Genomic DNA, 24472 nt, shown 5'->3' with positions numbered 1-24472 from the left:
GAGAGATGGAGAGAGAGAGATGGAGAGAGAGAGAGAGAGATGGAGAGAGAGAGAGAGAGATGGAGAGAGAAACGGAGAGAGAAACAAGTGTTAAAACTGGAAATAACAAAATGCTGGAAATTACAGCAGGTCAGGCAGTGTCTGGCGAGAGAGCAAGCTAACATTTCGAGTCTGGGTGACTCTGAGCACTGTGAACAAACGTGGCTATCCTGGGCTGACAACTTTCTGTTGATGGCAGTGGAGAGTAATATAAGGTAGAGGGGAAGTCACCATAGTCCTACTGGACAACAGCGTTGCTCTCTCATTAACTGGAAGGTCACCATGTCTCAGGCGAGGGGAGAGTCTGGGGAGAGTATTTCACGGTAACCTCAGCTGGTGCAGGAATTGAACCCACACTGTTGGCATCTCCCTCCATTTCAAACTAGGCATCCAGCCAACTGAGCTGATGTAATATTGGGCCAGTGAGTTAGCTTCTTTGGAGATACTTTAACACTTCAGGTCATTCATGCTTTCATTAGATCCTTGTTTCTTTAAAATTGAATTCTTTGCTCATTTTGACTTCAAAAGAAAATAAGATGGATGCTTGAAGGTAATTAACCTGCAATGTACCAGCGATAGATCAGGGACTGGGATAGACTGGCTTATTTTACAGACAGCCAACAAGATGGTTCCTCCTCAAGGCAGATTTGAGAGAAAAGTGCAAATCATAAAGGGTTTCCACAGAATGAATCAAGAGAAACTGTTTCCCAAAAGGTTACAACCCAAAGGACACAGATTGAAGGTGATCGGTGAAAGAATCAGGAGCAACATCAGGATATGAACAGGCAATGAGCTGTCTGTCAGGTATAATGGGGGTCAGATGCAGGAGAGTGGGTGAGTCAGATTAACTTGTTTGCTCTTCGAAAGAGCTATGGAGGACTTGGTGGGCTGAATGATCCCCTAATATGCTGTACTTTCCTATACTTACCTTAGAAAGGATATGATTGTCATAGGGGGAGTACAGTAAAGGTTCACGAGATTGATTCCTGGGATGGCAATTTGTCAAATACTGTATGTTGATTCGGCCTCTATACACTGGAGCTTAGCATAATGGGAGGGATCTCATTGAAACATTTACAATTGTAACTGGGCTGGATGGATTGGACACAGAAATGATGATCTCCCCAGCTGAGGGGATCAGAACATAGGGGTCACAATCTCAGTACATGCAATATGCCATTTGGAGACTGAGATAAGGGGACATTTCTTCACTCAGAGGGGGGTGAAGTGGGGGAAATGCTCTACTATAGAAAGCACTGGAAACCAAGTTATAAAATGTGCTTCAGAGAAATCTAGATAGAGTTGTAGAGACTAAAAGCTGTTGGGTACTGGAATAGTGGAAGATTTTAGCATTGAGATAGAGGATCAGCCATGATCATACTGGAGTAGGCTTGATGGGCTGAATGGCTTGCTCCTATTTTCTACCCTCCTGTTCTCAGGCTCACTAACAGAGTAAGCTAGTTACCAAGTGCACAGACAGGGAGTGCTAAAGTTTCTGCATGCACACGATCACATGAGCTTTTTTTTCCAAGGAAGGAGCATTTAGACATTTATGTTGCAGTTACAACATGCAGAGGCAGGCTACGTGATCTCCAGCATTTGTCATTTTCAGTACAGATTCCAGCATCTGCAGGCATTTGCTCCTAGCAGACAATGTGAAGCTGACACTGATCACAGTGCAGTGCTCCAGGGATGAGAGCAGGGTACTTATAGATTGAACAAGCAATGTTCTGCACAGTTAACATCCCTGTTCTAAAATGTATGAGAGTGTTAGAGGTAGGCAGTGTGGAATTGAAGTTACATTTGGAGGAATCGGGGAGGAATTGATGCACTGGCAGCAAATCACCCCAACACAGAGCAGAATTTACGCAACAGAGCAAAGATTAAAAAAAAAGCTTAGTACAATTATGATTATTTTAACAGTACATATAAAAGGTACAGTACAGTAGTGATTATGTACTTGGAGTAACAAACCAAAGGACTAGACAAAATAATGGAGACAACATGAGTTCAAATCCTATCGCAGCAGAGAGAATTTAAAAAAGACAATAATAATGAAAATAAAATGAAAATTAGGTCTCATTATGAAGTGGCCAGCTTTTGAGAAGTGCACATATCACCCAGTCCCAAACTGGCAGCATATACAACTCCGGTCTCACAGTAGGACAACTGACTCTGGAATGCTCTCTGACAGAAACATTCAAATCACTTGGCTGTATCAAATGTTGCAGTTTAATAAAAGCAATTCACAACCTTTCATTGGCCCAACGAGGGATCTGCAATAAATACCCTGTCAACCGTCAGCCACAATCTTATTGAAAGATGGAGCAGGGTCAAGGGCTGAATGGTCTAAGATTGCACAGGTCCATATTGAAGATCTAAATACTTTCAAACTGCTTTCAATTTTTCATTTATGTGCAAGGCCAGCATTTATTGCTCATCCTAATTGCTTTCCAGAAGGTGGTAGTGAGCTGTCTTTTTGAATATGACTGAGTGGTTTCCTCAACCATTGCACAGGGCAGTTAAAGAGTTAACCACATTGCTTTGGTCTGGAGCCATATGCAGACCAGACCAGCCAAGGACAGCAGACTTCCTTCCCGAAGGAATTTTCTTTTCTTCATTCTTCCGAGGGATGTAGGCATCGCCATTTATTACAAGTCACTACCTTCCCTTGAATTGATTGGCTTACTAGGCCATTTCAAAGGGCAATTAAGAGTCAACCCAGATGGGTTTTCACAAACAACCCTTAGTTTCACTGTTGTCTTTATTGATATTGATTTTTAAATGATACATTTATTTAACTAATCTGGATTCTCCATAACTGGTAAGATATCAACCTGTGGCCAGGTTTTACACTACTAGCTCAGCAACACACCTATTCAATGCTCCAACACAAAGGTTTCTCCCAGACTGCACCACAAGTTCCTGGTCCAAATTCCTATCCATTCCCTCATGCTGAGGAGCTTGCATTGTAAAAGGCCAGTCCGGGACAACATCAGGCTTAGTCCCAAGGCTCTCCAGACTCCATTGACCTAATGATGATAGCTCATCAGTGACTGAACATGGAGGATCTGGCAGTCTAGTGCTGTAATTGAGTATGGGTTAGCATAGTCAGCACAGGAGAGAGAGAAGTTAATGCAAGGCAGCTAGACAATGACACCAGATTCTGATCAGTCATTCAAGAGAAAGTTGTTCAGTTAGAACGTCCTGACAAAATCCTCACACCTTTAAAACGAAAGGAGGGTCATCCCCTTTATACTAGGTCAAAAGGATACTTCTGAATTCCATGCTAAAGCTAATTGCCAGGGCTGCTTTGAAATGCTGCATTTTTCATTATTAAGTATTAATTACGTGCTCCTCCCCTCAAATGATCATCCCTCTTTATGTGGAGGAAGTTAGAAGGTTAAAGCTGTAACGCAGAGATTGTGACTAACCACCCAGCCTATAACCAGCCCAAGAAACAGTTCAGACATCAGCTGTCAGGGCTGACTTAAAGTCTTCGAGATGTACAGCACAGAAACAGACCCTTCGGTCCAACTCGTCCATGCCGAACAGGTATCCCAACCCAATCTAGTCCCATATCCCTCTATACCCTTCCTATTCACATACTCATCCAGATGCCTCTTAAATGCTGTAATTGTACCACTTCCTCTGGCAACTCATTCCGTACACACACCACCCTCTGAGGGAAAACTTTGCTCCTCAGGTCCCTTTTATATCCTTCCCCTCTCACCCTCAACCTTTGCCCTCCAGTTTTGGACTCCCTCACCCAAGGGAAAAGGCCTTGTCCATTTCCCCTATCCAGGCCCCTCATGATTTTATAAACCTCTATAAGGTCACCCCTCAGCCTCAGACATTCCAGGGAAAACAACCCCAGCCATTTCAGCCCCTCCCTATAACTCAAACCCTCCTAGTAAATCTTTTCTGAACTCTTTCAAGTTTCACAACATGCTTCCTATAGCAGGGTGACCAGAATAGAATGTAGTATTCTAAAACTGGCCTAACTGACTTGTCAATCAGATACTGGAACCTTCTATTGCAACCTCTGCTCTAGATCAAGGCAAAAAAAGCTGTGACTGAGGGCTGAGTGGGAGGAGCTTCCTTGCTCTCCTTCCTTTCTGGTACCTTTGATTTCGAAGATCTTTCTGGTTCAAAGCCATTATACATTTTTTATATCTGGTTCCAAACTACTGAAGTGTGAAATTCCCCAGTAACTGATCCAAGCACAGCTCAACAGTCTATCCTGGAGCATCCGCAAGACAAAGAAACTGTTAACAGAAGTGTTCAATCACAAGATGAACTGCTGATTGCCAGCTGCTCTCTGAAATGTAGGAACACATGACATAGGAACAGAAGCAGTTATTCCTAAAACAGATCATGGCGGACTAGCTAAATAAACACCACTTCCTTCCCTATATCATTATCCCTTAATGTCATTCACAACCATAAACCTACTGAAATTTGTCTTGATCATACTCAAAGAGTGAATCTCCACAGCCCTTGGAGGAAGAGAATGCCAATGATTCACTGCTTTCTCAGTGAAGGAATTCCTCCTCAAGTCAAGCTACAGCAGCCTCCCCATTAACCTGAGATTCTTCCCCTGTTTCTTGATTCACCAGACGGGAAACTAATATATCTGTATCTACCCTGTTCATGCCCTGCAAGAACGTCATAGGTTTCAATGAGATCATCACTCATTCTTCAACATTCTAGAGAATATAACATCAATTTCCTCAAGGTGTTCTGATAAGACGATCCTAGGGATTAGTTTGATGAACCTCCATTGCACTCCCTTTATGACAAATACATCCTCCCTTAGATTAGGAGACCAAAATGGCACATCATAATCCAGGCTTGGTCTCAGCCAGGCTCTGTACAACCACAGCAAAACATTGTTACTCCTGCATTCCAATCCTCTTATGATGAAAGTCAACATATCATTTCTCTTAGGCAAAAGTGGGTACTGCAGATGCTGGAGATTAGAGTCAAGATTAGAGTGGTGTTGGAAAAGCATAGCAGGTCCTGCAGCATCCGAGGAGCAGGAGAATCGATGTTTTGGGCCAAAGCCCTTCATCAGGAATATCATTTCTCTTCCTAATTGTAATTGCATGCAACATGTAGATTTTGAACAATTGTGGCCCAAGCTCTGATCCTTGCAGCTGTACCAACTGCCTGCTATCCTGAGAATGACCAGTTCATTCCCACTCTCCATTAGCTGTCTGTTAACTAACACTCAATCCATGTTACCAACTGAGTTGAGGATAATCAGATTATCCGATCAGCCATGATCCTACTGAAAGACTTCCTTTAGCTCCTAAACCTTATCATCATACTCCCAATTTCACAGGCTCTGACTTGTTGTTTTAACCAGTCTCCTTTGTGGGTCCTTAATGAGAGCCTTCTCAAATGTCAAATACACCACATCCACTGTTCTCCTCCTGTAAGTGACAGGTCTGTCAAACACAATCTCCCCTTTCACAAATCCATATTGAATCTGTCCAAGCATTCAAGAGTTGAGTAATCACATCCTTTAGAAAAGTTCTAACACCTTTCCTCCTACTGACATCAAACTAACAGGTCTGTCAGCTCACTTTCTACGCCCATGTCTGACACCAATGCCAACACAACCTGTACCATCATCACCTTGGCATGCCAAACACCCTTTCTTTAATAGCGTGGTCACATTTACTACTCTCCAAGCCTGTGAATTTTGAAAGATGACCAACATTGCATCCACCATCTCTACAGCCACCCTCTTTAACACTCTGTGATGGAGTTTTGGACCACTTTCTGAAACTATCTAATCCACGAGATTCTCTTTATAGCCATTTGATGATCTGGGTAACTTGAGAGGCCAAATCACAGGACAGCTCACAGCTGGTATGGTTCTGGAGCCACATTGAAGATAAAAGGCTTCCTCGGTAAGTGAACAGTTTGCGTTTTTAATGTCAACCCAATCAGTTCATTAATGAGCAAAAAGCTTTCACTACTGTAGCATTTTTCACAACCCTGGGCTTTCTCAAAGCACTTCAGAGCTAATGCGGTTCTTTTGAAGTGTCACTATTTTAATGTAGGAAACCAATTTGCACAGAGCAACTCTCACAAATAGTGATGGGTTAATGGCCAGATAACCTGTATATTTCCAAGGGTGATTAAAAAAATCCTTCATTTTTGTGACTACTGGATTTCATATGTTTACCCAACAGAGCCCCATAAGGAGATATGTAGCCAGGTGCCCAGGAGGAGTCAATGAGTTTCTGAAAGGAAGGAAGAGAGGTGTCATGTTTCAGGGGCAGACCTCCAGGATTGAGGGCCTTGGAAGCTGAGGATATCTTCATTAACAGGAATTTGGGGATGTGAATGAGGCCATATGGAAGGAGTGTGGACACAATTGGACAGTTCACCCTGGGTACTCCCGTGGCCACAGTTAGCAGAACCCTCACTCAAATTCTCTCCCATAAACCCTCTGCTTTGACAGTGTGCACTTTCACTCTTTTCTATGTAAAGCACCATTTATACTCTTTGCCTGATCAATGTTCAAACTCACTCTCTCTCTTATTTACCCTTCTTACACAGACCCTGGATTCTGTTATTGTGACAATGGCTGATAATTTGCCTTTGACAAAGTCAGTACAGGGCTAAAAGGTCTGATCAGGAGAGGGGGCAGGAGAGAAAGGGAAGACAAAAGGGGAGAGAGAGAGAGAGAGACAGACAGACAGAGAGGGACAGCCAGACAGAAGGAAGAAAATGGGGAGGAAAAAATGAATTGGAGAAATGGTGAAAAGCAAGCAGAGAGCAGTGTAATTAGACCAAATAACCCAGTGAGTTTTCAAAGTTTAAATTTCAGTGTAATTAATACTTTTCAAGTGCTTTTGAATGTTGGCTGTGAAGTCTCTTGTGGGTTTTAGGGGGAAAAATAGAATCCAAATTAGGGAGTGGAGAGACCAGCAATCGCAAGATGGATTATGTTAATCAGTGATATCATCACCAAAAGTCCAGCACTTTCCTAATGTAGACTGAGCCTGAGAACAAAATGTCCCCTTGGGGCAAGATCAAGCAACATACAGGATGACCCATGGTTTCGGTCTGTGTGCACGTGGGTGTGACAGTTATCTGATGTACCGAATGGTTGAATGCTTTTAGCATTATTCATATCTGCCCGAGACCGTGGAGTAGGCCCACCGATACAGTCATATAGTGCAGAAAAGGCCCTTCAATCCATCCAGCCTATGCCGATTTATCTACCCCTATCTCATTTGGCCTATTGCCTTGAACGTTATGACACTTCAAGTGCTCATAGTTTTAAAGAGGTTTCCACCCAACTACCCTCCCAGGCAGTGCATTCCAGATTCACATCACCCTCGGTGAAAATATTTTCCTCAAATCCCCTCTAAACCTCCTGCTTTTCACTTCAAAATGATAGCAAAGGGAACAGCTGCTCTCTATCCACCCTGTCGATGCCCCTCATAATCTCACACACCTCCAGGGGGTTCCCCTCTCAACTTTCTCTGCTCCAAAGAAAACAGCCTGAGCTTATCCAGCCTCTTTTCATCACTAAACTGCTCCATCCCAGGCACCATCCTGGTGAATCTCCTCTGCACCCCCTCCAGTGCAATTACATCCTTCCGTTAGCGTGGTGGCCACTCCAACTATGACCACTTGAGCTACTAAGACATGGTAATCTTCCCAAGATGATAGCAGGAGAAAATGAGGACTGCAGATGCTGGAGTACCAGAATTGAAAATTGTGGTGCTGGAAAAACACAGCAGGCCAGGCAGCATCCGAGGAGCAGGAGAATCGACGTTTCGGGCATAAGCCCTTCTTCAGGAATGAGTTTTTTGTATTTACTTTCTTTGATGTTCGATATGGCTAGGAAAAAACGTTTGTTCAGTGTATGAATCCTTCTGAGGATGAAGAACAGCAAAGAACAGCCAAGATGATAGCCAGCAAGAGGCCTTTATGACACCTCTATTGCTCACCGTTGATATTACTAACATTTACAGCACTGACCTTAATGTAAACCTTTTGTAAGATGTCAGATTCCCCTTGTAAAGGGGAGGGAGGATTTAGGAGCATGAACAGGCCATTCAGCCCCTTAAGCTTATACTGCCATTCAATACGATCATGGCTGTTGTGGTTTCAACTCCACAGGGTCACAATTGGCAAGTGTAGGAGGAGTCCATTCTGCTCATCATGCCTGCACCGGTTCTATCCCCTAGTGCCAAATCCCTTGCCTTTTCCTCCAATCCCTGCACACCATTTCTATCCAAATAATCATCCAAACCCTCTCTTGAATGCCTCAATCGAACCTGCCCCCAACACATTTCCAATCTCTGTATTCCAAACCCTAACCACTCACTGTGTGAGAACCTCTTTTTTTTCCTCATATCACCCTTCCTTTATTGACAAATCACTTTAAATCTATGGCCTTATCATCTTGTCCCATTTGCAAGCTGGAACAGCTTTGTCCCACCTACTCAATCCAATCTGTTCAGGATTTTAAAAGCCTTGAAGAAATCTCCTCTTTGCCTTCTGCCATCTAAGGAGAACAGTCTTCAATCTATCCTCATCATTGAAGATCCTCACTCCTCTATCCTCATAACTGAAAAATCTGAACCCACTTGCTTATCAGACCCTTCAATCTTCCATTCCACTTGCAATCTCTAGGTTCCTAGGCCTCCCCCATTAGTGCTTCTAGATTTATTTTGATCTTCTTTCCAATTCCTTCCAACTGTGGCAGTTCTTTTTTGACCTTGCGTTTCTCAATTATGAAAGAAATGTTAAACACCCTACAGTTCATTTTGTTTTGAAATGGGTGAGTCAGAGGAGGAGATTTCAACATCAGAATGTTTCCAAAGTATTAGCAGTGGAGAGACAGGTCATTCCGCCCAATGGTCCATGCTGGTGGTTAGACCCCACACAAGTCTTCTTCCATTCTTCCATGCCTTGTCCAATCAGGATTTGCTTCATTTCCTTTCTCCCTCATCTGTTTATCTGTCTCCCCCTAAAATACATCTGTACCTTAACACCTTGTGATGGGCAAGTCCACATTCTAACCAATCCTATCGGTAGCCAAAGTGAGGAAGTCTTACCCAATTTCTGCAAGATGTTGAGCCAATTCATGATAAGGCCATGATGTAAGAATGGGATTTTAATAATCTCAATGACTCCAACTTTTGACAAGGCTCATGCAATTGGAAAGGAGCCACAAAACACAGATGGGCAGGAATTATCATGGAGATCACACTGGAAGGGATGGGAGAGAGGTGGAAGTGAATGGATCAATGATAATCAAGGGGAGCCACAGGAAAATGGGGGATGCACCTTGGGGAAGACAAGAGAAATGAGTCTGCATAGAAACAGGATTGGGACAAGGGGCACCAAAGCTGAAAAGAATGAGTCACAACGCAGAGACAGAAAGAAAGTTGCAAAAGCACTATGCGATAGAGAAATAGGAGAGCTCATGAGAAGGAGACAACATAGTCAAGAAGATCAATTCTACAAGGCAAGGCCTCATGACACTGTGGGGTGCTAAGGCTTGGGTGGTAGAAACAGCGTCACAATTGGATAATGCCAAACCTCACAAGGGGCTAAAAAACCAGACCAAAGGAAGAAAGGAATTTCTTTACAATTTCAGAATGATCCTGGAATTCAGGAGGTTAAGATAAAAAACCAGACCACATAAACAACCTTATCAATGATCAAGCAGTGATCGAATGGAGTCTGTTAAAATATCTCCTTCCCTTGGTCCAGAAATCAAGCAGAAGGACTAAACATTTAACACTAACACCATGTTATTCAGCAGTTAAATCAGAAAATGTTTCTTTATACACAAGGATTCTACAATTCAGTGCTCTGTGGGTGCTAAAATAATGAACAACAGGGGGTTGGGGGAGGGGGGGGGGGTGAGGGGGGAATGATTAAAAAGACCACTCGGCACCTTGAGCCTGTTCCATCATTTCAACTTGATCACAGCTGATCTCCTACCTCACTGTTATTTTTCCCACACTCTTTTCCCATCTTTAATATGCAACTATCTGAACTTCAACATCTAGACATCTATCAATTTGCAGGCATTTCAAGAGGAGATAGATTTTCTTGTTAAGTACTGTACTGGTATTGAGGGATATGCAGCTAAAACAAGGTAAACTTGCAGGTTGAGTCAGTAGTTTGGAAGGCAAGTGTAATGTTGGCATTTATTTTGAGAGGACTTGAATATAAAAGCAGGGATGTACTTCTAAGCCTCTATAAGGCTCTGGTCAGACCATATTTGGAATATTTTGCACAGTTTTGGGCCCGATATCTCAGGAAAGATGTACTGATCCTGGAGCGGATTCAGAGGAGGTTCACAAGAAGGGTCACAGGAATGAAAAGCATTTGAGGACTTTGGGTTTATACTCGATGGAGTTTAGAAGGATGAGAGGGATCTATTAAAACATACAGAATACTGAACGGCCTGGACAGAATGGACATTGGGACGATGTTTCCATTGGTAGGAGAGACTAGGACCCGAGAGCACAGCCTTAGAGTAAAGAGGGGACCTTTTAGAATGGAGATAAGGAGAAACTTCTTCAGCCAGAGAGTGGGGAATCTATGGAATTCATTGCCACAGAAGGCTATGGAGGCCAGGTCATTGAGTATAAACAGGTTCTGGATTGTCAAGAGAATCAAGGGTGATGGGGAGAAAGGAGGAGAATAGGGTTGAGAAATATATCAGCCATGACTGAATGGTGGAGCAGACTTGATGGGCTGAATGGTCTAATGTCTGGTACAGTAAACAGGAGTGTAGGTACAGATCAAGTGTAATCTGATGGCATAGTGGAGCAGGAGAGAAGGGCTGAATAGGGCATATTCCACCCTTTATTTTTAGAGAAAAATACAAATTGATCCCATTCCAGAAACTGAGATGAGCTAAGATTGCTGGAGCAGCTTTGAATAGCTGCTTCAATATAATAGACAACAAGTGAAGAATTGTCCAATAACTCCAGGGTCATCTTGCTGTGGAGGTGATATTGCATTATAGTCATATCAGCAATTCCACATGCTTAGAAAGATAGTCTGGTTAATTAGTGTGAGAATTAGCCTGCAGCTGGTCATCCTGGGAATTTGAAGAATCCCATGCAGCCACTTGGAGAACAAGTTAATTTAAAAAGGGCCACATTCTGCTTCTTTTTAAGAGACTCATTTAATTCAACAAACTTAAAGTTCTGATGAGTTTAACTCTGGCTTAATTTATAGGGAATACTTCAAAAGACTCAAGATGGTGGCAGAGTAGGGTTCCTGAGCCTGAGCTCAGCTGCTCCGTCCATTTATTGTCACATTTTCGTCTTTTCCTTCCGTCCTCAATGGCAATGAGTTGAGCCAGCACGGACCCGAGTTGGAGCCCAGCGCGGACTTGTCTGATTTTACTTTTTTTCTGACTTTAACCTCACTTTGCTTCTGTGAAGAGTACCCGGCAGCTTCAGCAGTGGCTGCATTGTCGAGACCAGCCCCAGGACAGTCTCACAGTGGTAATGTCATTGGCAGAGGCAAGATGGTGCCAAAGAATGGAGACATGGTTCTGTGGCAGTGAGGGGACTTGTGCTGGTGACGGTCTCAGTGTCGGAGTGGAAGAGCCCAGATTCAGGCGAAATACTTAAGAAGGCCTGTCAGGCTAAACTTATAACCTTCTTTCTTTTCTACTTTATACCTAAGATTTTGTAGCTTTGTCACTAAGATGGTTGTGCAGATTGGTTAAAAATCCCACAACACCAGGTTATAGTCCAACAGGTTTAATTGAAAGCACTTGCTTTCGAAGCACTGCTCCCTCATCAGGTGGTTGTGAAGGATCTGATGAAGGAGCAGCGCTCCGAAAGCTAGTGTTTCCAATTAAACCTGTTGGACCATAATCTGGTGTTGTGGGATTTTTTACTTTGTACACCCCAGTCCAACACCAGCATCTCCAAATCATGACTGGAGATTGGTGACTTTGTACACTTTTCACTGTATTCCTATATCTCTGTACTCGAGCACACGTGATAATAAAACCTAATTTTAAATCTAATTTTTAGGTACTTTACAATATGAAACATATACAGCAGCTAAATGCAGCAATTAGATTAGATTGGATTAGATTCCCTGCTGTATGGAAACAGGCCCTTCGACCCTCCAAAGAGTAACCCACCCAGACGCATTCCCCTATACTATACTTACCCCTGACTAATGCACCTAACACTACGGGGCAATTTAACATGGCCGATTCACCTGATCTGCACATCTTTGGACTGTGGGAGGAAACCAGAGTGCCCAGAGAAAACCCACACAGACACGGGGAGAATGTGGATGAGGTGGGGGACCTCATTTCCCCTTCCCCCACCTCATCCTAGTTTCAAACTTCCAGCTCCGCACTGTCCCCTTGACTTGTCCGGACTTGTCCGACCTGCCTAGCTCCTTTTCCACCTATCCACTCCACCCTCTCCTCCCTGACCTATCACCTTCATCTCCTCCCCCACTGACCTATTGTACTCTATGCTACTTTCTCCCCACACCCACCCTCCTCTAGCTTATCTCTCCACGCTTCAGGCTCTCTGCATTTATTCCTGATGAAGGGCTTTTGCCCGAAACGTCGATTTTGCTGCTCGTCGGATGCTGCCTGAATTGCTGTGCTCTTCCAGCACCACTGATCCAGAATCTGGTTTCCAGCATCTGCAGTCATTGTTTTTACCTCGTTGAAGGACTGAATGGCCTAATCCTTCTCAGATTTCCTATGTTTAATGCAGTCCATATCGAGTAAACTAATGGAAACTCTGCTGGTGTAATAAACTGATTAGTTTGTCAATCTAGCTACTGAGCCCAATTTTCAGCACCCCAACTACAAGAAAGAAACAACAACAACTTTAGCAGGGTGCAAGTTTCACCTGGCATTCCAAATGAATCTAAGTTAGCCGTATTATTTAATATAGACAACATTACTCCACTAGAGTTAACTTGGGTAGCTATTTAAAAAGTAAACTGTGCTCTTGTGGGGGGAGCTGCAAGTCCAAAGCTGTTCCGAAGCAGCATTGACTGGAGGCCAACAATTCTCATCACTTTCTCGCTGCCCTTGAAGAGGTCGAGCAGTGACAGCGAGACTGTTTCTGGTTGGTAAATAGGGGTGAGGGGGGGGCGGGTAGACAGCAACCAATCGTTGCTAATGTTTGCAGAAACTGCCCTGGTAACAAAAATTGCCTTTTACTGTAAATGCAGGCAGAACTTTCCTGAAGTCATTAACCTTTAACTGAACTCCCATGTTACTGTAATTAGAGTTTGATTGCCCCCAACCCCCACCCCATAAGAGTCAATAAGCAGTGTACGTGCCTATTAAGGATGTGAAGGCATCGGAAAGGGTTCAGAAACATTATATTAACAAGAACTGTGCAGAGGCTGGAGAAGTTCATTTGTGTGGTACCGCATTTCTCCTTAAGGAAAAGGAGGCTGAGAGGAAATGCAACAGAGGTGTACAAAATCACGAGGGGTCTGGACAGAACTGTGACGGAAGGATCTAGAACCAGAGACGGAGTCAAGGTGATTGTTTAAAAAGAGCCAGAGACAATTCGGAGCAAACTATATTTTTTTTAACGCAGCAAATGTTTGGATCTGAAATGCATCGCTTGGGAGCTGGATGGAGGCAGCTTCAAATACGTCTTTCAAAAGGAAACTGGATAATTACCTGAAGACAAGAAGAAAATTGTAGAGCCGTGGGGAAAAGACAAGGCAGTGGGCACTAGCTTAGTTTCTCTTTGAAGGAGCAGGATGTACCCAATGGGTTGAATGGCCTTTGTGTTCTACGATTCTATGACAGGGATGCAATAATTCCATCCTTTCAGATCATCTTACACTGCCACTCATCAGGAACAGAAGTAGTCCATTCAGCCCATCGAGTCTACCCTACCATTCAATGATATTGTGGCTGCTCTAATAATTCTCAACTCTACTTTCCTGCCTTATCTCAACAACCTTGATTTCCTTACTGATTAATTAACAGTGTATTAACAATAAATACACATCTTTCATTCTGAAACAATTATTTTTCTCTTAATCCAAGGAAACAATAATACAGTTGGCATGAGTGACTGACTAATCAAAGTTGCCATAGTTATACCAGCATATAAGACTGGTCTCCTAATAGAGAGCAACAGGTAGTGATGGTTTAACCTGAGGGTCACCATACCTCAGGTAAGGGGAGAGAGAGAGAGAGAGTGAGAGAGAGTGAGAGAGAGTGAGAGAGAGTGAGAGAGAGAGTGAGAGAGAGAGAGTGAGAGAGAGAGAGTGAGAGAGAGAGAGTGAGAGAGAGAGAGTGAGAGAGAGAGAGTGAGAGAGAGAGAGTGAGAGAGAGAGAGTGAGAGAGAGAGAGTGAGAGAGAGAGAGTGAGAGAGAGAGAGTGAGAGAGAGAGAGTGAGAGAGAGAGAGTGAGAGAGAGAGAGTGAGAGAGAGAGAGTGAGAGAGAGAGAGAGAGTGAGAGAGAGTGAGAGAGTGAGAGAGAGTGAGAGAGTGTGAGAGTGAGAGAGAATCCTTTATAACAACCTAAGCTGCACATGGTGAATTGAAGCCACATTGCTGGCATCACTATCACAAACCAGCTGCCCAGCCTAAATCTGTATTCTCAATCTATTAATCATACCCAAGACCTCATCCTGTTAATCCATGTAAATGCACTCCCTCTGTGAAATCAAATCTTGCAACAACCAAATTCATTGACCTCAATCTCATCCAAGTAAAAGAAGTTACGACTTATTTTTCTTCCTCAAAAGAGATCTGTCTACACCCCTCAAGGATATGTTAGAATTACTAAACCTTCCATTTGATGGATGTGCTGCTGAATACATTATTTCTCCAGTGTTCTTGGTATCTATTGTCTCTTGCACTACAACTACAACCACTACACTCCGTCAATGCTATACCGTTATCTCTCCCTTCACAACAATCACATTAAGAAGCCCTCAAGTTTATCCAGAACCTGAATATCCCAACTGTAACCAAGGAGGCTTTGCTAATTGTCATTCATGAGAAAAGATACACTATAAGTTTAAGTTCTTAAAGACAACCTGCTCTCATCCACACACTGCATCCTCTTATCAGCTGTAACTGTGACACATAGGCCGTGTTACTGGACAGCAAACCAAAGGCCCTTGGACAGATGATCAGAGGGGATTTCAAATCCCAGCTCAACAATTTAAACTCCACTTGTTCAATAAGTCTAGAATTAGGTTAAATTTTTAGGCCCTGATTGGCTTGGACGTTTAGGGGAGTTGTGACTCATTTCCATCCTGCCCTGGCAATTTCTCAGAGGCAGGGTCTCTGTAAGCACACTGTAGCCATGTGACCGAAAGACCAAGTTCTGGAGGTCAAAAGCTTCTCAGAGTACTGAGGGTCAACATGGCTGCTTGAAGACAGGCAGAGAGACTCAGAGAGGCCCAACAACAGAGCAGGGCATGGGAGTGGGGTATGAGCACTCCAAGCAGCATGCTATCCTGTCAAAGATTCACCTCAACTCCCAACAAGGGAAGCCTAGCTGCTAAGGACTCCTTATTATTTAAAACTTAGAGCCAGAGAGCAGAGTAAATGATTGAGGTGCGATAGCATGTATGTTATTGGACTAAGGCCTGGATAATGATCTGGAGACAGGAGTTTGAATCCCACCAGAGCTCCTGGGGAACTTAAATTCAATTAAAGTAAATCTGTAATAAAAAGCTAGCATCAGTAACAGAGGGAGATTCAATTGAGGCATTCAAGAAGACATTGGAGAATTTGAGGACTGCAGATCTGGAGATCAGAGTCGAAGAGTGTGGTGCTGGAAAAGCACAGCCGGTCAGGCAGCATCCGAGGAGGAGAGTCGATGTTTCGGGCATACGCTCTTCATCATGAACATCAATTATGCCTGAAATGTTGATTCTCCTGCTCCTCAGATGCTGCCTGACCGGCTGTGCTTTTCCAGCACCACACTCTCCGGCACTGGAGAATTATTTGGATAAAAATAATGTGCAAAGCTTGGAGGAAAACGTAGCAGATTAGTACTAGCAATGACACTCACTTGAAGGGCCAGTGCTGGCACAAAGACCTCCTTCTGCATTCTGTGATAATCACCAAGACCCAACTGTTTAAAAATGCCCTTTAGTAAAGTGAGACCCAGTTACCGTATCTACCCTATCTGTAACTCCAGACCCTCAGCAATGTGCTCAATCCCCAGCTGTCCTCCAAGATGATCAAACAAATTACTGTGGAGCACTACAAAGATCCATAATGCAAATGCAGCAGCATTTTAAGATGGCAACTCACCACCATCATTAAGGACGATGAAGGGACAAATCACAAATGCTGGTGTTGCCTGTGACAACCACATCGTGTATACGTTTGGAGAAAAGAAACTACCCAACCTGGCCCTAAAGTACTTAACACAGTGGAGCTCAACCTTGCAAACATTATGACATTTCCATTTCCCAAAGCCAAAATCAAAAACTACCAATAAATTGCCAATACATAGCATTGCAAATTCCTAGCCAAATGGAATTGGATCACACTTGACTAAGCACATCTCAGCATCTTACACCAAGTTTCAAACTGAATTCCATGGATGTGCCAATTTGAAACCTCCTCAAACTCAGGAGCTCTCTCTCGTTCTTACCAATTGTGTCTTTCATCAGTTTCTCCAGCTTTTCGGTCATGCTCTCTTCTTCAGCTCGATTACTGCTCTCCACTCGCTGCATAATCTGCCGCTTGATTGCGACAATAACTTTGAGTAAGTTATCTTGGGACAAAAGAAACAACAATTTTAATCGACGTCAATTACTTGCATTTTCCATATTGATATTAGCTCAGCTGAAAGAGGCCTCTTAAAATAACTCCAATCTTAATATGCAACAATTATTTTGTAGTACAACAACACTTAAGACAAATGAAAAGAAGTAGGCCATTGAGCCCATTATACTGAATGATTAACTAGATCCAATCATTACTAATCTGATAATCCTCAACTGCACTTTCCTGCAATTTCCCTGTAATCCTCAATTCCCGCACTGATTAAAAAATGTGTCCATCCTGGCTTTGAATATAATTAACAACCCAGTCTTGACAGCCCCCTGTGATAGAGAATTCCACAGATTAGCTACCCTCAGAGAGAGAAGAAATTCCTCACCTCTGCCTAAAATGTGCAAGGACTCATTCTGAGATTATATCCTCTGGTCTGAGACTCTCCCATAAGGGGAGACAACCTTTCCAAATCTACCCTGTCAAGTTCCCTATGAATTTTGTATGTTTTAATAAGGTTACCTGTCATCCTTCTAAATTCCAATGGGTAATGCCCAAACTATGTGACCACTCCTTGTAAGACAGTCACTCCATACCTCATCAGCTGAGTGAACCTTCTCTCTACTGTCTCCAATGTCAGTTGGGCTTTCCTTAGTTTTAGTTTCATTGTTATCTACACAAACATGGCTACCATTTTGTGAACAGTAGGCTCCAAACGACCATGGGAGTTTTTGGGTGGGGGAGAAAGGTGTTTAGGGAGGGGCAAGTCTATTCTTTGGGTTAATAAACAGGGCACCAAGAAAAATCTCATTTCATTTTGAGATACTGTCTGTAAGGCCTTTAACATTCACCTAAAGTCAGGTCATTAACTTAGCTGAAACACTGCACCTCAGCTCCCTGCATTGTAGTGTCAACCTAACTTGTGTACTCAGATCCTGAGAGAGAAGCTTCAATGCTCCCCTTTTGACTCTGTAGCAAGATGCTAATCAGCTGATGCAAGCTGATACCTGGCTATTAAGAGATATCAGATATTTTCCCATTACTTTATTTGTGTATTAGTAACATCTCTTTTTTCTTTTAAAAATACATAAGTATCTGGGCAGACGATTATTGATGAAACCATCTAAAAGACACAGGAGAACCTAGGAAGGCAGACAGAATGTGCAGCTGGATGGAAGCTGCAGTTTAATCAAGAAAAATATTTGCTAATGCACTGTGAAAACAAGATCAGACAAATAATAGGTCAAGACTTTGAGAATACAGGCCAAATGGTCTTGGGTGTGCAGGTACACACACACACACTGAAGGTGATATCACCAACCAGGTACAAATATAAAAGCAAGACAAACTGAATCTTCAGATTTGTACTGAGGGACAGGATAATTCGTACAACCACACTTTCGTACCATAATTAGTTCTGGGTGTGGGTTTGGGGGCAGGGGGGAGGTTTATAAATTCATTAGTATTTCAGCAGGTTTTACAGATCATTGAAAAATTAAGGTTCACTTTCTTCTTAGGGTAAAAAGGTGAAAGGGATTGAAATCATGAGAACTACTTTCATGAGTCAATCAGATGGTAGTGAGAGAGCACAAATATAAGATAATAGGAATTAAGGTAAAGTTGGATACACATTCAGAATGGTTACAATTAGGAATTCTTGACTAAAAACAAATGCAACCTTTCAAAATGGAGGATCGATCTATTGTCTGGAACATTTTGCAATTTCGTTCCAAAAGGTAGATTGTTTAACTTTCTTCTCTGTTTACCGTTGTTGTGCAAAAGGATAATGTCTCAGGAAAACTGCTAACGATTTGATGGGAAGGTATTGTTTAATTTATCTGTTCAGGTGAATCAGATGGGACTTGAACCGGGAACTCCTGCCTTAAAAGGAGAGGACATTACCACTGCGCCACAAGAGCCCTCAATTTGATTAAAAGGTTTGTCAGATAAGGAGGGAAAAATCATATACATTATCACATTCTTAAAATGCCTTCAAGCTAACTTATAACTATTTAATTGTGTCTGGAATGTTATGGGGAAAACGACGGAGTGAGAAAAGGTTCCATAAACAACAAATTAATTTTGGAAACTGAAATTTAATTACTGCAAATGAATGCTTCCAGTGTCTGCACAGCGTGAAGCTCTCCCTCAGTTTGAGCCCAGATACAGGCGGCTGTGCAGCAGGTCAGGAATGGGAGGGGAGGGGAGGAGACTCAGTATTGTTGCCTGGAGACTACACTTTGCCAAGACTGAGCTGCCTGATTCCCTGCAAAGACTTGCAGGGATTCGCTCTGAGAACCAGGCCAAGAATTCAGGGTGGGTTCACAGCTGAGGGAATGTATCCCTTGGAGGAAGCGATGTGGGAGGCAGGGGAAAGGGGCAGGACTGGGAATGGTGCAGGGACCAAGTTCCTCAAGTCAATCCCCATTCCCCTCAATCCAGCACTAGTCTGTAATATGGAGATGGGGACACTCACCGTGCTCGGTGTTGAGACCCCATAACTTGATTTTGTTGGCCTCATGTTGGGCTTTCTTCTTTAGTCTGCAGGCCCTGTGCACACAAACAGAAAAGAATGTGTAAGATGTGGTGAAATGGCACCCTTCAGATCCTGGCCTCAACTGCACTACATGACCGTTCGTTCATAAATATGGAATCACACACAACTCAAAAAAAAAGAACCTGTGAGATTGTGAGTCTTTAGAAAGAATGTTGCACAAATAAGATAATGGGAATTAAAGGTGAAGCTGCATAAATATTCAGAATGGTTACAATTAGAAAATCTTGACTAAAAACAGATGCAACATTTCAAAAATGGAGGGTCGATCTATTGTCTAGAAGTTTCTGCAATTTAATAAGGTTTTAATAAGGTCAAGACACAAAGTAATGTCGCCATAGTCTCAGAGGGCAGGGCTGCTCCCTCATTAAAGAGAGATAACTGGTGCTGATTTAACCTGAAAGTAAAATAAAAGCGCATTCTCTTGTCACTCTGAAACGTGATTAGCATTTCCCATGACTATGACATACTAACAAGGAAAAGGCCATTCAGCCCGTCCAGCCAACTGTCATTCAATGAGATCATGGCTGACTTGAATTTTACCCCAGCTCTACATTCCTGCCTGTCCCCCGCAATATTCAGGCTGTGTCAATAATAAGATCTATTGCTTCGCTCAGAGTAGAAGCTGTTTCAAAAGCAGTGAATGTTCTGAATGCTGTAGTTAACTCCAGGTTCGTCTGGATGGAATTGAATACAAAACACTCGAGATCATGAATAAAAACTGCAGGTGGAAACACTCACTGGGTCAGGCAGCATCTGTGGGGAAAACATGGTTCACTGCAGTTTGTCTGGTAAAGTTTGCAGGGGCACTGTTGTACAAGGATCTGAAAGGGTTAGTGCTGAGGCGTATCATTTGCACTACCCACTGTATACCACCATTTAGAAGGAGAAAAGATTAGGATCTTGAAGGACTGAAAATAAAGTTACCAGTTTCCCAAAAGATCACAGTGCTGCTCTCTCATTAGGAAAGAGATGACTGGTGGAAGTCTAACCGGAGAGGTTGAGAAGGAGCGTCCTCAATGGTAACCTCAGCTGGTGATGGGAGTTTAACCTACTCTGTTGTGCCACTCGGCATCACAAACCAGCCATCCAGCCAACTGAGCTAACTGACCTGCGGTAGAGATGCAAGTCTGTGAGATAATATACACAGACTTGTGTTCTTGAATTTCTAATATAGAACACTCTATATTAAATGAAAGACTATTTGATAGATACTTACACAGAACCTTGAACGCGGTAAGTCCAATAGTTCATATAGTCCAAAAGTTCATATAGTCCTGAAGGTGTTGGACACCTTCAGGACTATATGAATAAAAGTAAAATGCTGCAGATGCTGGAAATCTGAACCAAAGATGGAAATATGCTGGAGAAACTCAGCGAGGACTGGCAGCATCTATGGATTCGGAAATAGTCCTCTTCAGAACTTCAACTGACATGCTCAGATTTTCTGTTGTCACCGGCAACATTCTACTGTGAACTTAGCAGGACAAGGGCATGGCAATTCCTCAGATGTCTTTCAGTTTTCCCCCTTTCACTTGCTGGAGCTAGACACTGTATGGAGTGAATTCCTATTCATCATTCCCTAGGATCACATCACCCTGGAAATCTAACCTATTCCCTTTCAAAGGGAAGGTGTTTGATTCAACAAGAAACACTGGATCAAATTATAGCCTCCAAAGCTTCCCCAGAGTAATGCAGAAGATAGGTAATTAATGCAATCTGAAATGCACTCACAACCAAAGGTAATATGGCAATACCCGAAATTAAAAAAAACTGAGGATGCTAGAAATCCGAAACAAATTGCTGAGGAATCTCAGCAGGTCTGGTAGCACCTGTGGAGAGAAAGCAAAGTTAATGTATTGGGTCCAGCGACCCTTCTTCAGTTAACTCTGCTTTCTCTCCACAGATGCTGCCAGACCTGCTGAAATTCTCCAGCAATTTCGGTTTTCAAAATTGAACTTGGAGAGATGCCAGGGAGTCAGGTCTTGGGCAGATGGTGTCAAAACCCCTTGCTGTACGCCCACTGAGTACAACAGTGGAACATCAAATCAATCTCTGTCTGATAGATGGACAATGTTCTGCATTAAAGACAGGCTTTTTCTGAATTTTTGTAGCTGCAATTTATAAAGATTATTCTCGCTCTTTCCTAAGTGTTTGTTGACTTAAAGAAAGAAAGGAAGGAAGAAAGAAAGACCTGTATTTATTTTGCACTTTTGATGATGATGGACATGTCAAACTGCTTAACAAGGAGACAGGGAGGACTGCAGATGCTGGAGAGTCACAGCTGATAAAGCGTGGTGCTGTAAAAGATACAGGACAGGCAGCATCCGAGGAGCAAGAGTCGCGGTTTTGGGCAGGACCCCTCATCAAGATGGTGCCTAACCTGCTGTGCCTTTTCCAGAACCACACTTGATCAAAACTGCTTTCCTGATGAAGGGCTTTTGCCCAAACCATCGATTCTCCCAATCCTCGGATGCTGCCTGACAATAATGGTTCCAGCACCACACTCTCGACTCTGACCTCCAGCATCTGCAGTCCCCACTTTAGCCAAAACTGCTTTACAGTCAAGGGAGTATTTATATAAGTGTAGTCACTGTTATAATTCGCCCAGAGTGAATTACCACGAACAGTAACGTGAGAATGACCAGATTTATCAGGTTCTTTGATGCTATTTGAAAGCCGTGTCCCCGGAGAGAGCTGAATCAAAGTCCTGAAATTCCTTCAGCATTGTGGGTGTCCTTACACTCTAGGGACCGCAGTGGTTCACAAAGACAGTTCAGCAACTCAAGGTCAGCCATACGACTGGACTATAAACAATGGTCTAGTCAGTAATACCTACATCCCAGCAATGCATGGCAAAAATAAAAATCCCTCCACTTCATGTCCATCTACAAAAACAAAATCGCTGCCTCTGAAAACAAGAAAGTAAGATCACTGAATATTTTTAAGGCGAAGGTGAACAATTATCAGGGATTCAAATTAAAAATAAAGAAAAGCAGAGGCTGGAAACCTGAAACAAAAAACAAACAGGTGGAGAAACTCAGCAGGTCTGGCAGCATCTGTACTGCGAAAGAATTAACATCTTGAATCTAGTGACAAAAGTTACTAGACTGGAAACAAGAACTCTGACAGGATTGCAGAGTTCCTGCAGCACTTTCTGTGCAAGATTCTGAAGTGATCGGGGAGGGGGGATAGACAGGAACGTGGAATCTGAAACCAACAGAACATCTCATCAATGGTGTAGCAGAGGGCTGAATGGCCTACTTCTGTTCCTAAATGTATATGTCGTTACTCGGAAAAGAAAAAAGTATTGTAGTTATTTTTATTTCTATAGCACCTTTCACAACCTCAGGCTGCTGGAAAGTTGTTTTAAACCATGAATTGAGGGGTTTGGACTGTAATTGATGGCAGGAACTGTGACTATATCCCAAAAGAGAGTATTTTCTTGTCTTCCCATTCCTGATGGATATGTCAAAACTGCTCCAATTGGAAGCACGAGATGAGTTGTCACAGTTTAAAGAATCACAAGTCACTTTGAGAGACATAACGTATACGCTTGCAACAAAGAAATGACTCTAATCTACTTGATGCAGCTCAGCTAAGTTGCTTGCTGATTTTATTTACCTAGAAGCCAGTTTATTTTTCTCCTTTCTGGACCGTGGTCTGGCGTTCACTGGCAGCTCGTTCACTGGTGTCAGGTCATCAATTACCTTGTTGAGCTTCTTCAGTTCATCTCCGATGTGCAGTAACTTTCTTGGGTTAGGCGTCAAGTCATCCACATCTGTGCGCCGGGATTTTTTCGCTATTCTGCGTCCTGGATCAGAGGATACAAACAATTACATAGGAGAACGGAACTCTTTAACAATCATCCTCTAGCATCATCTACCAAGAAAATGACGCTTCCTTCAGAGACCTTTCCATCTGTATTGGTCACACCGCAAATTAGGTTTGCTGAGGGAGAAAGGGAATGGGTGACCAAAAGGCAGAGGAAGAGCAGGAAGGCAGTGCAGGTGTCCCCTGCGGTCATCTCCCTCCAAAAACAGGTATACCATTTTGGATACTGTTGGGTGAGATGGCTCACCAGGGGAAGCAGCAGTAGCCAGATTCATGGCACCATGGCTGGCTCTGCCGTACAGAAGGGCAGGAAAAAGAGTGGAAGGGCTATAGTCATAGGGGATTCAATTGTAAGGGCCATAGCTAGGCATTTCTGTGATCATAAACGAGACTCCTGAATGGTATGTTGCCTCCCAGGTGCACAGGTGAGGAACATCGCGAATCGACTGCAGAAAATTCTCAAGGGGGAGGGTGAACAGCCAGTTGTCGTGGTGCATGTAGGCACCAATGATACAGGTAAAAAAATGGGATGTTGCTGTACAAGAAGAATTTAGGGAGTTAGGAAACAAGTTAAAAAGTCGGACCTGAGAAGTAGTAATCTCAGGATTCCTACCAGTGCATGTGCTAGTCAGAGTAAGAATGATAGAATAAGCAGGATGGATGCGTGGCTTGAGAGATGCGGCAGGAGGGAGGGGTTCAGATTTTTTTGGACATTGGGACCAGTTCTGGGGGAGGTGGGACTATTGCAAATTGGATGGTCTCCACCTGGGCTGGACTGGAACCAATGTCCTTGAGGGGAGGTTTTGATAACGCTGTTGAGGAAAGTTTAAACTAATGTGGCAGGAGGATAAGAACCAAATGAGGCTAGAGGACAGCAAGGAGGTAGTACCTAAACCTTGTATGGAAATAAACAATGAAGTCAGCGTGAGTAAGGGGAAGAGTGGGCAGGAAGCAGAGGATGAACGCAGAGGGACTGATGAACTGAGGTGCATTTGTTTTAATGTAAGTAGTAGGTAAGGTGGATGAGCTTAGGGCTTGGATTAGTACCTGGGAGTATTATTGCTTTTACTGGGACTTGATTGAGGGAAGGGCATGATGAGCAACTAAATATCCCAAGATATCGATGCTTCAGGCAGGAGAGAGGGGGAGGTAAAAGGGGTGGAGAGTTGCATTACTGGTCAGAGAGCATATCCCAGCTGTACTGAAGGAGGACGCTATGGAAGATTAGATTAGATTCCCTACAGTGTGGAAACAGGCCCTTCAGCCCAACTAGTCCACACTGAT

General features: G+C 43.1%; 1 protein-coding gene across 3 annotated transcripts in view; it reads right to left on the bottom strand.

The window, feature by feature from the left end:
- LOC122561323 (CREB3 regulatory factor-like) overlaps positions 1–24472 on the bottom strand; it is a 94663-nt gene that overhangs the window by 1312 nt on the left and 68879 nt on the right. For all 3 annotated transcript variants that reach the window (XM_043713017.1, XM_043713018.1, XM_043713016.1), the window contains 3 exons: positions 22979–23168; positions 19277–19350; positions 16679–16801 (listed from right to left, as the gene is read on the bottom strand). In XM_043713017.1, the coding sequence (XP_043568952.1) occupies positions 16679–16801; positions 19277–19350; positions 22979–23168 (387 nt within the window). The remainder of the gene's footprint in view (positions 1–16678; positions 16802–19276; positions 19351–22978; positions 23169–24472) is intronic.

The sequence above is a fragment of the Chiloscyllium plagiosum genome, chromosome 22 (assembly GCF_004010195.1).
Source record: "Chiloscyllium plagiosum isolate BGI_BamShark_2017 chromosome 22, ASM401019v2, whole genome shotgun sequence".
Classification (NCBI taxonomy): Eukaryota; Metazoa; Chordata; class Chondrichthyes; order Orectolobiformes; family Hemiscylliidae; genus Chiloscyllium; species Chiloscyllium plagiosum.
Note: the sequence above shows the minus strand (reverse complement) of the source record. Positions and strands in the feature narration are given on the sequence as shown.